Source organism: Hydractinia symbiolongicarpus, chromosome 8 (genome assembly GCF_029227915.1).
Source record: "Hydractinia symbiolongicarpus strain clone_291-10 chromosome 8, HSymV2.1, whole genome shotgun sequence".
NCBI classification, from domain to species: domain Eukaryota; kingdom Metazoa; phylum Cnidaria; class Hydrozoa; order Anthoathecata; family Hydractiniidae; genus Hydractinia; species Hydractinia symbiolongicarpus.
The window spans coordinates 21,876,896-21,891,341 of record NC_079882.1 but is presented as its reverse complement, the minus strand read 5'-3'; the positions used below and the strand labels follow the sequence as shown (position 1 = coordinate 21,891,341).

Sequence of the window (14,446 nt, the reverse complement as noted above, 5' to 3'; positions counted from 1 at the left end):
GTTTTATAAGAAGTGCGCAGTGCCATTCAAGAAGTGCACAGTGCTAAGTATGATCCTTCTGGGCCACCGTAGTACCGACTAAAAATTTTTGCTAGCTTTTTTTTTCGATTAGTTTTGTATTTCGTTATTTGTAGGTATATTTCGCATAGAAGGGTATAGTGACATACAAAAGTTAGTTCCCATAGAAATAGTGTATTTGCAAAAAAGTACAACTTCTTTGAAAGTAAACGCTGTCATTTTTTTATCTTTGCATATGATCGTAATTTTTGTATCGTCGTGTGAGATTACAAGTTGTACTGTTCTGACGTTTTTTTCTGTTATATTATCTCATTTCCATCGTTGAGATCAAGACTATATTGTGATAAAACGCCCAGCTTCTTGAGATAAAAGCAATACCAATACCTAGTATATCTAAAGTTGACTGTGACCACCTGTGCTAGTTAATTAGTTCCAACTGACAATTCTTCAGGATGCCATTTCTCATTTTTTTTGTGTTCTCCGATTTTGGGGTTGTGTGTTGCAAACATTCCAACCAGCCAACATTGTTACGAAAAATTTCTTTTGTTTAAAGATGTTCTTCTAGCACTCTCATATTGGCTTAAAGACTGGCTGTGTAGGAATCTTTGTACGCATAATCAGTCGGTTTGACCCCCTCTCTTATTACCAGCATACAACATTGCGTATTCACAACAAATCCGTTCTATCACTTCACCGTCATACCATACCTGTAATATGGTTCCGGCTCAGTGACTGCCTTTAAAGTGAACCCTTTGACTTTCATGCAATTGATGTGTTTTTTTTTAAAAAAAACGAGATGTTAAGGGTCTAGGAGACTTTGATTTGGTTCAAAAACCAAGCAGCTGGCTGAGCTAAGAATCACTACCCACTACATCCTACTGTTAAACAATTTGTTGTAGATTCTTATGAAATAAATATCCACGTTTTGGCTGTTTCCGCCATTTTTTTTTTTTTTGTTACTTAAAGAAGAAATAACAGTAATCGCAAAGTCCGAAAGAACGCCGTTTTCGCTCAGTGCAAAACATGGCGTACGATTGAACCCGAAGTGGAAAAAAAGGTTATCAATACCATAGGAGCCTGCTTAGAAAGGATACCTGTCTCGTTTTTCTGCTACTCGTTTTTAGAGAATCCAGCTAACGGTCGAAAATGGGAAAATGATGAGTTGAGTTTACTACACTATAGCCTATTTTAATAAGTCATTCATTTTGGGCATGATTTAATCATCATTGCGCGTCACAAGTTTTATGTTTTGACTTATTCTTAATGAAAGAGCTAACTGTAGTCCAATCAAAGAAATATTATGAGATTGCATTTTCAATTTTCTTCAGGTTATCCTGTAATTAAAATGTCATATTGTCAACTCTTTTTAATCGAAACTTCATGAGAAAAAATCAAAATTAGAATTAGATATTCGAATTATAAAAGTTTGGTTTTTGAAAACATTTTGTTTAAACTGCAAATCAAAAGCGAAAGAAAAACGAATTCCACCATTTATGTTACCCATGGCCATCCCAAAGCGAACCATTCTATTTTAAAAATTAAAAAAGAAGAAAGACTGTTTTCTTCCTCAAAGTTAAACCAGATTTTATTACCAAAACACTCAAAATTTGATAGTGATATAATGGGCAATTTTACGGGCCAGGACAAAACGATAGAATTCGAATTACAGAAATTTTTTCCAGACGTTTGAATTATGGAAATTTAGATTTAAATAACGAAAATAAAAATATACGAATTTCTTGGGGACAGTTCACTGTAAATGAGAGAGCCAACTGTATTTATATAATGTATAAAATAATGCCAAGTCTTGTTCACTCTACCATTTTGTACCCTACATAAAAGAAGAAATTTTGGCGGGAAGAATGTCGTGGAAAGAACATTTGGCGGAATGCGGATAACAAAAAACTTTATTTATGTTTCTGTCTTCGTAAATCAGGCAACAATAGGTTTTTACAACAATAACCACAAACTTAGATAAAAAGACCAACAGCTCATTGAAATCCTCGAGCAAAAACACTTGCAAATTTATTGCTTTTTCGGGAATTTAATTTAATTTGAAGAAGTTTAGTTAAATCAGCTAAATCCATCATATTTCTTTCCGCTATATTTTTTTTCATTCAGATAGCAGTTTTTACATGTTCTTGCGGTGTAAATAAATAAAAAAAAAAGATACGAAAATTTGTACATTTAATTTACTGGTAATAAATAAATGCAGCTTCATAAATTCAACTCATTAGAATCAGTGAATAAAATGTTTCTTACACATGCAGTGTCAAGCCTCATTTATGACTGCTGGGACTAAAATAATAATGAATTTACTGAACGGAAAATAAATACAAACATCGCTATCAGTGCAAAAACTATACGAGTGATTTGAAAAACAAAGAAAATTAAAATTTAGTTACTATATTCTATAGGGAAAGCTTAATCAATAATTATTATACTCTATGTTAAAATCTTGTATATATTGGCGTCAAATTGATCCGTAGGCTATACCTTAGATATCCTGAACTTTGTTGAATAGACTTACCATTATCATTCAACTTACCTTATCTGAAAATAATCGCACGTCATGAGACTTTTTAGTACGAACAATGTGAATACCTATATCAGTCATTATGCGTGTGCATCAACATTAATTACAATTACAAAAATAAAATACTTTGAGACGCAAAAAATAAAAAAGTTTACAATGTTTTCTCTTCGCTGGCAAATCGTGGTAGTGCAATCGCTGAAATTGTTCGTTAATCAACCGGTTTCGACATTTCTTTCTTTAAACAATGTTTAAAACCATCTACTCCTTTCGTGTTCGGAAATTTCTAAAATAAACAAATGATATGACCACAACATCTCCGCAACTGCTTAATATCTGATGCAGTAAAGGCTTAGAATGTTTAAAATCCATACCCCAAATCCACGTTTTAGTCGGTCTTTCATAATGCCAATAAATTCGTTTTGACTCAGATGACCATCACCTAGTACATAGCCGGTATTTTTTACACGTGGTGAAGTAAAAATAAAGTTGTGTAAAATGCTGTCTACGGTTCAACAAATGGTTGGTTAGGGGATTGGGGATTTTAAAAACTTGCTCTCTCACATTCGTTTCCTAAATTTAAATAGTAGCTACGCAATAATACACCAATTTAACTCACCATCTTGATCAAACAATTTAAAAACAACATCTATAACATAGGGATCAATGTCTTCTCCTGTTGTTACTTTGATTGATCTTGTAAACAAATCTAAAAGAAAGAAAAAAACAGACTAAAATTTCAAAGCTTTGTCAGTGCAATCCTTTTTGCAACACTTGGAAGAAACATGTGAATGTTTACCAGTTTACCTTCTGATTTGGGTCTGTGAATATCCTAACATTGCGTTGTTACTCAGCAAAGGGAAAAAAAATTACCTTTGGAAACTGGTTGATGCATAAGGTTTGTCATATTAACTGCGATGATGAAATCTTCAATGTTACTGAGGAATTTATGGAATGCTTTAAATTGATTCATGGTGATTCCCTGCAATACCAAAAAAAAATTAATTTGAAAATCGGTAAGAATATGGTAATTAAAGCTTTTCCAAAATTCCATGCCAGCAAGACAATATATGTGACTCTCCTCTATAAACCGTATATAAACAGGATACATTGAAGATGAAACACATCTAATACAAGAAAAATTTTGGTATTGCACTGCTAACACCAGTGACGATGCACACCAACATAAGAAAACTAATTATTTTTGGACACAACGCAATCAAATGCAAATGTTGGCTACACATGTAAACTCGCCACTTAACACAAGCGTTATGTTACTTAAAATAAGCAATTTCAGACCATCCTATGGAGTTTAAAACGCAAAAATACATTTTTGTCCCATAGTCAAAAATCCACACTCGATATTCCTCTTACTATTTCTGTCAAATTACAACAGTAGTAATAAATATAAAGGTTTACCTTTGGAATTTGCATGTTGTTCTTTAGACGGTCAATATATTCACAATACTCAGCTTCTGTTAATGTTGTATTCCGTAACAATATTTTAGCAAAATCTATTTCTGAAATGACTTTCATGCTTTTTGAATATTCGTGAAACTACAGAAGAAGAAAAGTTCTCATACAAGTGAGTATATTCATGCTTGTCTGCTACATAAACAACAACTTAAACTTGAACCGAAATATTTGGTCCCATTACCTCTAGCTCCAATACTTCAGCTTGTAAATCGTCCATAAACCTAAAAAGATATTTCATTGGAATCGATTAAATTCTCGCGAATGCGAGGCTTTGTTTATTATTTTCAATTATTGAGGAGGCCTTATCTAAGGAAAGTTTTTTTTATCGTAGGAAAATTTTATATAATGATATTTGTTCTAATTTTGCTTGAAAAAAGCAAGATCAAAGTTAGAACAAGGGTGAGGATTCGATTTACCGAAATTTCGTAAAAATAAAAGGGTTAAAATTTTCTTAGTAAACAGGGTGGGTTGAGCAAAATAAGGGGGCTGTTGTTGTAAAAAGGTTGCTCTATATTCAGGAGTATATTATTGTTTCTTAGATCATCTACTTCAAGTAAGACATTTAATTTTGTCGAGACAGAAACTGCTCTTTTTTTGTAACTATTTAACATTATTTCTTGGCAGGTTACGTTTTTACAACAGCAAAAACAAAAATGCTCTCTGATGTCTTTAAATATGAGTTTAAATTAATAGGTTTTTAATAATAATAAGAAGATAATATCTTGACCTCAAATTAATTGGAGGTAATCTAAAAATAAAAAGGGTGGGGGGGGTTAAAATAGGGGGTTCCTGACCCCTCTGCCAACTGTGAAGGTTTTCTTTCACCTATTTTCACTCACGTCTGTTAAAAAAAAGGAAAACAATGTATTTCACGATTGCCACTGATGTCTTTTATATTCTGTGCCAATTTACACCGCAAGAATTATAGCGGAAAGAAATATGATGGATTTAGCTGATTTAACTAAAACTCTTCAAATTAAATTAAATTTCCGAAAAAGCAACAAATTTGCAAGTGTTTTTGCTCGAGAATTTCAATGAGCTGTTTTTTAACAGGCACGACAGAATACTTCTGAGATAGGGCAGTAAAGTTTGTCAAGTAAAGCATTTAAATCATTTACTTAAAAAATCTTTCAAAAGTTACAACTTGTGTTCCACTGGTACCAAACAAATGTAGCAGCAAAGTTGTGTGTGGTACGCCAGTTTCTGCACTTGAACGCTAAAAGTTAAAACATGTTGCAATGCTTAAAAATCAAATTAAAGTTTACAAGCATATATTAGCCAAGATTCCTCAAAATTTAAGTATTAAGTACAATACAATCTTATGCTTACCACAAGCATAAGTTTGCATAGAACTCACATGATAACAATTAAAAAAGCTTCAATGACTCCTTTTAAAACACAATAAGTGTGGCATGTTACATGTGAAAACGAGACAAAAAAAATAAAACAAATGAATAGGAATAAAATTGAAGATGCTAAAAAAAGGAAAAAAATACACACATCTTTTAAAAATTCTAACAAAAATGAATTTGTTTACTGCTTACCGTAGCCTTTGAAGCAGACTTGTTAATCATTGTTTCAATCTACAAAAGCATAAGTGGTAAATTAAAATGCGATGTAAAAAGTCTGTAAAGTGTAAAACATTTGGCAACTTAGTCAAAAAAATATTAAACCAACCAGTTGGAATTCTTTAAGTGATATTTCTTTATCGCCATTTTCGTCCATCATCTTTAGTGCTGTCTTCAGGCCAGCATTCGATTCTATACAAAAACTATCCGTGTAAACACTTTCAAACATTTTTTATATTTATTTAACAGTAACTAGTCTCCCATCTTGCTTTCCAACGTATAAATAAAAAAATATCAAACCTTCAAATTTGTGAACATTCACAATTTACGACTAATTTAGTATATATCAAAAAGTTGAAAAAATTTTCTTGATCATGCCAGCGGATACATGCAATGTATTGATAATACAATAGACGTCCATTAATTCGAATGCCACTTAATTCCAACTTTATCTTATTTCGAATAAATTGCAAAGTCCCTTGAGTTTGGTTTACTAAAGTCATATTTTGAGCTGCTTAATTCGAACTTCGCTAATTCGAACATTTTGCTAATTTGAAAAATTTTTAGTCCCAGGGCTTCATTATACTTGTTAATTCGAACTTTTGTGTATAAATAAAATCTTATTAGGAAATAAAAAAAAAATTTTTATTTTATTGTATCAATGGTGGCAAAATTTCTTTCAATTTGTCAATTAAATTGGCATTTTCAATAAAATAAAGTTTACAAAGAATTTGGAAGCCTTGCCCATCTCCTAGGTTCACTCTTTTTCCTGTCACTTCAACTTTGCAGTTGTTGTCTTTGCTTACATGAGAAAAGAATGAGACTGTTTTTGCGAAACGACCAGTCTTTCATTTTGTCCAATGTTCAACCACGGCGCTCTCGAATTCATTTTCGGGTTTATTAAAATTCTTGTTTTTTCTGAACTTTTGATAATCCAAACATTCGTTAGTTCGAACAAATAATTTAGTCCCTTTAGTGTTCGAATTAATGGACATCTACTGTATGTACGGTCAAAACAACCATCAGATTAAAAATCAGAGCAATTTTGCATCAGGCACAAAATTGGTAAATGGAGACCATCCTTAATAATGTTTAATTTTTTAAAATACCTACTTGTCAAAATAGTCACCAGGAATAGATACTCTGAATACGTTATTATGCCTAAAATATATTTTAGTCAACATTTAAAGAATCCACATCGACGTCAACATGACACTTTAAAAACAAATAATAAGACAGTAAATTGTACCAACCCTCTTGGTGTAAATCTCTAAAAAATGTGTTTGAACCATTTGCTAGATTAGGAGTATTTTTTATGATAACATCAACATCCTACAAGTAAGAAAGTCAAGTATCAACAAAAAGCTCTCCGTCAAGTTGCGTATGGAACACTCTGAAACATATTTACCCGTTCAGTCAGACGAATCTTTCCGGTTCTGTGTACTAACAAAATCAAGATAAAAAAAAGTTAAACATCAGAACAAAGGAGTTTGACAATAGCTATAAGTTGGATGGGGTAGATAAATAAATTTCTTTTAAGAATCTGATCTAGACTTTTAAATGTAAACTCAAATTTATCTGAAGCAAACCTCTTCTTCTCACCTCATGTCAAGACTTTCTCAGTCTACTTCTGCAAACTATCAAGCCTCTACACTTTACCAAATTATCCAAGCGTCACAACCAACTTATTGTGTATTATTTTAAAAATCTTTAGAAAACACATTTAGTGTTTGCATGGAGGTATAAAAGACAAGGAAATAAATCTTCCTCAGAGCTATTGAAATCAGGCATAATGCGTTAACAGGTGCTGTATTGAAAGAAAAAATAATTCAGCTTTAAATTAACCCACGAAAGGTTAGTTTGATTGTTTAAAACCGAATTGTGTTTAGAAAAATTGGACCTTCAGTCAATTAATTTAATTATGCAATGAGTCCTAAGTGTTATATACCTTTACAAAACAATGGAAGGTTTGTAGGTTATATCACTAAATTTAACTGTACTTTATAAACAAGATATTTTTAATTTAAGATAAAAAAGAATGATAACAACTCAAACCTTTAGATGCAGGAACTAACAAAAACTACTATGACAGCCTTTAGAAAGAGTTAAGTCTGAATCAATAAAAAAAATTAAAATTGCCTTTTACATATTTAATCACATGGCCTAAAAATAGTACCAAAATACACAATTTTTCAACCTCTCATGATGCTTGTTTGTTTCTCTCTTCAACCCAGAGGACATGACACTTATAACGAATGCTCCATTTCCAAGTTGTAGTGTTTGATTTTTTATTGCAACCTAATTTCCTTGTTTCAAGACATCTTCTAAAGGGCCTTAAGTGCATCATTCTGATAAAAACTTTTCGTTACTCACTCTGTTCACATTAAACATTTCACATTTATTATTCCATTTTCTAGGCTATTAACACAGAAAAGTTTTAGATAAATAAGATTTTAAAAAATCATCCCTTTTGTCATGATTTCTTTCTTGGATGAGAGACCTCGAACAAACAAAACTTAGCTAACCATACAAGAATCATTTAGCAAATTAAAACATTCACAGTGGTTCTTGCCTGTTTCCTACAGAAATTTTGCCTAAAAATATATCCGAAATAAAAGCCTATAAACTGTGCAAGAATCACTGGATCGACTTACAATTTTTAGAAAAGTTTGTTTAAACATTCATTGTGCCATAATTAATACAGCGAATGTATTTCTCATGTTTTAAGCTAGTTTTTGCAACACATATTGTGAAATATTTTCCATATTCTCTTAAGAATACAGAAGTTTTCTTATGCAAGTGTGCTGCAAATCTGTACATATCAGTGAACTACGCATATCGCGCATATTAGTGCAGTGAACTACTTATCTCGCACAGTTTCAATGAACACCAGTAGGGTTGGATGCTTAATGGACATCATTAGGGTTGGAGATTCAAGACGTTTTGTGAGTTGTATCTTCTCCTCTTTTATACCTCCACAGTGTTAAAAAAAAATAGGAATATTATTGTACAAAATAATTATATTGATTTAGGTTTTTTAAGTACTTACCATTTTGACCCCAACGTTTTGGTGCAAGATATTGACCTAAATTAGTCGCATGTTCAAAATTTTTAGCTAGTTCATGATATATTTCAAAGTTAGAAAAAGGCTTTAGGATGTTTATCTGAAAATTACTGCTTGAACATGAGTAATATTGACAAACAACTGTTTTTACCTTTTACTATTCACAGTGCATTTTGTAATTAAAAGGTCTAACAAAGCCTTTTTATTTTATTATTGACATTACTGGAAGGAACCACATCATTTGGTTATACAACCTCATATACGTAGGTATAAGGTTGGTTTATAGATGTTTATTTCTAATTACATTTACAATTATCAATTATATATGAAATATGTCACAAGTCATAAATATAAAAGTTAATAATTTGAAATTTTTTTATTGTGCTAGATGTGTTGAATTTTTAATTTAATAATTTTTCTTTAAAGTTTTTCTTCTTTAAAAATGTGTCTACTGCCTTGTTTTCAGAAAAATATGAGGTCTATAAGGAAATTCTGTTTTTATAATGAAAACTCCAAACTCCTCCACTCAACTGACAAAAACCTCTAATTTGTGTCTAATGGTTAACTGGGTAAAGCCAACTTACTTTTTGGCTGATTTTCAATTAGTGATTCTATAAAATCATGTGGCGTCATTACAATTTGACCATTGTATTCACAAGATGCAAACTCGTGAAAGCGCTTTTCTCTTCTGGACATCTCTTCTGGATTTGTTTTTTCATCCTTTTTATCTTTTGATTTGGCTGTTACTGTTGGCAATTCACAAGCAACATTTGAAATGAACCATAAACCTCCAAATGTTCCTACCACACTTGTTACTGCAACATTAAACTTCCGAGATGATGAACGCCTAAATTTTAATTTAAGAGTTTTTATCTAATGCTTCAAAAACATTCATGCCACATGTTGTCCTCCGACAATTACTTTTACAGTATCGAAACTCTTGTTTTTTTAGTTAGAAAAAACCCAACAATGCTCTCAAACTCAATTTTGTTGTCATTTATTTCTTTTGTTTTAATGCTAATGTAAGTTTACATCAGTGTATTAAACCGAGATAAAGGGTTCTGAAGCGTAACAAGTGTTTAAAATCAGGATGCCCTTTTTGCAAATGGGATCCATTTTTAACTGGGCTAGAGGAACATCAACACAACTTTAGAGCACTTAAAAGTCAGGAATAACGCATAATCAAGGGATATATCAATTGCAGTATTGTCAAAATGGTGTCCCAAAAACAATACATGATGGTTGTGTGATAGCCAAATACATGAGGTTTGAAATGGAAATTTTTAAATGCACAAATTCTTTCATAACTGTTGTTTATTTGACAATAATCTTCTCTCTGAGATTCTTGAATAACCAAGTATGGCTAAAAACTTTCACAGCAAAGATCATAAAATTATGAAAACAGGACCAGACAAAGTTCTGTTTGGTCTCATTAAAAGTTTGTGAAATATCTCTTGTCAATGTTTCCCGTGGTATTTAATGACCGTTCACCAAAACTAAACACCACACAGTAGAAAAACCGTAAGTTGACCTATTGACAGAAATATACCTCAATTGAGAGATCCCTTGCTTATGCGTTATCCCTGAGCTAGAGTTGTGAGTAGTGAGTGAGTTGTGAGTTAGTACCAACAACACACTTGACTTTCATACTATAAAAGTAAGTACATCTTCATATTGCACACAGTCAATGCCTTATTAAGTTCATCCTGTTTAGGAGCAAATATAGAATTCTCCAAGTAAAGAGCCAATGCAGCCAACAAAGCTAAAAGAGCATACACAGCCAACACTGCCAACATAGCATACACATCCAACATATAACCTACACAGCCAATAAAGCCATGCAGCCAGCAGTGACTACGTAACCAGCGAAGCCTGCACAGTCAGTGGAGCCTACGCATCCAGTGGAGCTTAATGCAGAAAGAGTTTCTATATTGATAGAATTTAACATAGCTACAAAAATTGACAAACGAAAATGTACAAGGAGAAGAAGGAGGGTGTGAAGAGGGGTATTATTTAAAAAGGTGTTATACAATTTCATATATACTTTAGTAGATCCCCTCAACTCTTCTTTCAAGTTTTTTCACCTTATTTTTTACGTCATAAACGAAAACCAATCTAACCAGCCCATTGCTCAGTTATATGGATTATAACGTTCAGTGATTGTAGCTTTGTGATGTGTATTACTCCCTTTCAGCTGCAATACATTTCAAACTTCTTTTAAATTCACAAAGTCTTGGTTACAACTGTGATATCATTCCACAACCATGCAAACGGCTAACACAAGATATTTAAGGTAAGAAAATTTGGGCGGTAAACAGAAGTTAATTTCTGATCTGATGATCAAAAAGGTAAAGAAGATATATCAGTGTTACCAGTCGTCCATATTTCAAAAATCTTTATTCAATATATATTATTTGTTCAACCATGTTTCTAAATACCACAGATTAAATTGTCGATTTTTTAAAAAAAAATATTTAAGAATCAGTTTTATTAAGAATTATTTAAGGCTTTAACTTAACGTCCCTGGTGAGAAGATTGGTAAATATAATTTTTTTATAAACAATTGATTTTTTGCATTTCGTCCTAAAATGTTTTTGCTATTTAAGAAAAAATGTACTAAAATTGTTTAGTTATTGTTTACCTGTGTATAAGATTATACAGGGTGAATTGTTTATTTATAAAGTATTTTAAATGAGTAAAAAGTGTTTAATCTTAAAACATTAAATTTTGCAAAATATTCATTCAAAGTGCATAAAAGTGTAGGACTTAAACTTTCATCACAGAAATTGTTCGTTATTTGACCAATTATTTGCAGACAGACTTGAGTAACTCAAGTAATTAAGCATTGTGTATTAGAAAAACAGTGTAAGAAGCAAAATGTGAAATAAAAAAAAAACTCGACCTCCCTTACGTTATTAGAGTTATCCTATAAGTTAAGCCTAATATTTAATGGTAATGCCTGCAATAAATATTCTTAATGAAATGAGGTTTGATTTTTGATAATTCTTAAATTGGTACACTATACAAGCAACATGATCTTAAAGCTGAGAATTGCGATTTTTTTTGAGTGTCACCATGATTATCAACGTTGCCCCTTTTTAAGCAATGTGGTGGACCAATGCAAACTTTGACAAAGTAATTAGAGAATAAAAGTAGGCTTTAAAAAATCACACATGTTCCGAGGTTTATTTTGACCTAAGATGGCATACTGACTTCTCACTGTTGTCAAGTTTATTGAAAAAGAAATAGTTAATGAACATATGGGGAGCAAACATAAAAAATGGCAACAATTATTTTCACACCAACAGAGCCATAAAAAAGTCTTAAAAGTCCTAATTATGCAATTTTCAGCACAACTTTACTCTTCTTCAGAATATAGTTGAAGATCAGCTACAAAATGTGTTTAGAAAAAAATTATTGATTTCCGCCAGCAAAGGCTGAATCTTTACAATCGCCTGAGGAGATAGATGGATAGATATATAGAGACGGCGCAGCTAGGCTGCACGCCTCAAACTTATCCAAGCTAAAGCCTAAATCCTCGTTTTGACAGATTTTTTTCTAAGAATGAGGCTAAAATGAGTTTTAAGCCAATAAGAATCCTAACAGTGCAATAAATTGTTTTATTATCCAATATGGTTCCCCATATGTTCATTAACTATTTCTTTTTCAATAAACTTGACAACAGTGAGAAGTCAGTATGCCATCTTAGGTCAAAATAAACCTCGGAACATGTGTGATTTTTTAAAGCCTACTTTTATTCTCTAATGTGGCGCCGTAGATTAGTGGTTATAGCTCTTGTACTCTGTGCGGGAGACCGGGGTTCGATTCCTCTTGACAGCGATTCAACATGGGCGAGTGAATGTTACCATAGCCCCGGGTTAACCCAAGCCATGTGAGGGAAATTGGCAAGATGGCACACTGTGTGGGCCGTTGGATGTTGCCGGGAGTTGTCTAGTAGAGCGCGGGCTCTAATTGAGTCTGCGTAGCTCAAAATGAGCATTAAATACTCTAGGACTCTCCATCTACGCCATGGCCCCTCCTGGAAATAATAGACAGGGTATATCCCTCGATATTTGTGAGGCTAGCCATGTAAAATATGCACATCTATCTATCTATCATGTTTTATTATCCAATAAACAATACTTTATTTTAAACTTTAGGTATGTGCTACCGAAAGATAATGTATATTATAGCTATAAAACCATAATAAATGTGCTATAAAAGAAAAAATAAGAATATGTAGTCTGAAAATAGCCTTTCGTAACTGATTATGTAAAAAAAATTTGCTGCCACCTTTAAAGATATTTTCCAAGTTGTTTTTCAGAGAAAAAGAGAAAATAGATAAATTTTTAGCCTTGCCGTTGTTTTCATCAATTTTCTTTTTGGTGTTACACCCAAATCTCTTGTGTTTAGTGTTTTCTGATTTTCTTGTTTTTTTTCTGTGAATGAAAGACATCTTGTCAAGGTTAATTGATACATAGAAATGACAATGGTAAATATGCCTTGACATTGACATATATACATGCCACAAGAGGGTGCTGATAAGCCGCAAACGCACGCATATATAAGGGTGAGTTAGGACGACTTTTCAAATAAAATTGGCAGTTGTCCCCCGAAATTGCCCGGACTTTTCCGAACTCGCCCGGAGCATTCCCGAAATGCAATTCCTTGTAACAAACCATGCGGACGATAGTTGGGAAGAAGGCGCTTGAAGAGAAAGGAGTTAATAAAGTGTATATATAAGTTATTTATCAAGTAAATCTTATCAAACATCATAAAAAACAGTTCTTTTAGAACTTCGCTACCACATAGTTGGTTCATTTTAATTTTTATACTTTTTTAAATAATTTTTTGAGAGTCATTTGTGGTGAATATTCTTTTTTTCTTTGCGGGCATTGTTCGGGACTAGCTATGCAGGTTTTTTTGGGCAAATACCTGATTTTTTTTCAAAACGCCGAACTTGCCCGAAAACGCCTGCACTTTTTACGGCGTATGCGGCTTATCAGCTCCCTTATGCATGCAATTTATCAGCACCCTAATGCAACATGCAATTTTTGCAGCTACTACAGTGGCTTTAGCAGTGTATCTAGCCAAGGTTGGGTACTCTGGGCAGTGTGCTGTATGTAAAGTATTTATTTTTTTCTAGCATTAGCTGTGTAGGCTGTTATTATCTATCATAGATTTTTACAAGGAAATACTATAGTTTAGCCCCTGTTTACTTTCTTCTTTGAGCAAACGAGATAGCTACCTAGCTAGCTACTAGCGCTAGTAGAGCTAGCTATAGCTAAACATCAAGAAGAGGTAGCTACACATTTGCCTTTTATTTTAAAAAAAATTCCAACCGTAGTGCTTGCGTCCACAAAAATCTTCCATCATTTCCACCATTTCTAATACCTTTACGTACTGCAGGAAATCGCAAGAAAACATTTTCTGCACCTGAAAATAGTTGTTTCGCAGCCCTTCCTGCAGCCATGTTTGTTATTATGCAGACTGTTCCTTTTGGAGTGTGCAGCTGTACCAAGTACGACTTCGAGTAACAATGCCCGTGCAAAGTATAACTTCGTACAGCGGCTGCCAACTCCACACAGGTGCAAAAAATAAAATAAAATAGTAGAAGCTAACAAGCCTTGGTACGGACACTTTTCTTAGGTAGCTCTTTACTGCTATAAGAATTTTATTCAACTCATTCATCAACGATCCCAACCCAGTTATCTATTTTTTTGCACAACACCCTGGGGACGAGGAGGTTGTTTATTTAGTGAACAGATGTGATGTCGTCTGATGGAT

At 32.8% G+C, this 14,446-nt stretch overlaps 1 protein-coding gene across 2 annotated transcripts; it reads right to left on the bottom strand.

The window, feature by feature from the left end:
* Positions 1-1,907: 1,907 nt before the first annotated feature.
* On the bottom strand, positions 1,908-14,234 carry LOC130654724 (calcium uptake protein 3, mitochondrial-like). Of its 2 annotated transcripts, XM_057457340.1 has the most exons (15): positions 14,002-14,234; positions 9,244-9,506; positions 8,645-8,680; positions 7,004-7,038; positions 6,849-6,927; positions 6,709-6,756; positions 5,705-5,787; positions 5,572-5,610; positions 5,146-5,243; positions 4,209-4,248; positions 3,971-4,108; positions 3,425-3,533; positions 3,171-3,260; positions 2,926-2,993; positions 1,908-2,837 (listed from the first exon to the last, which is right to left on the bottom strand). In XM_057457340.1, exons 1-15 carry the CDS (start codon positions 14,130-14,132, stop codon positions 2,763-2,765), a joined length of 1,332 nt encoding a protein of 443 aa, XP_057313323.1. In that variant the 5' UTR covers positions 14,133-14,234; the 3' UTR covers positions 1,908-2,762. The 2 variants fall into 2 exon arrangements, with proteins under 2 accessions (XP_057313323.1, XP_057313324.1); XM_057457341.1 differs by lacking the exon at positions 8,645-8,680 and having other exon boundaries at positions 14,002-14,231.
* Between the last annotated feature and the right edge of the window lie 212 nt (positions 14,235-14,446).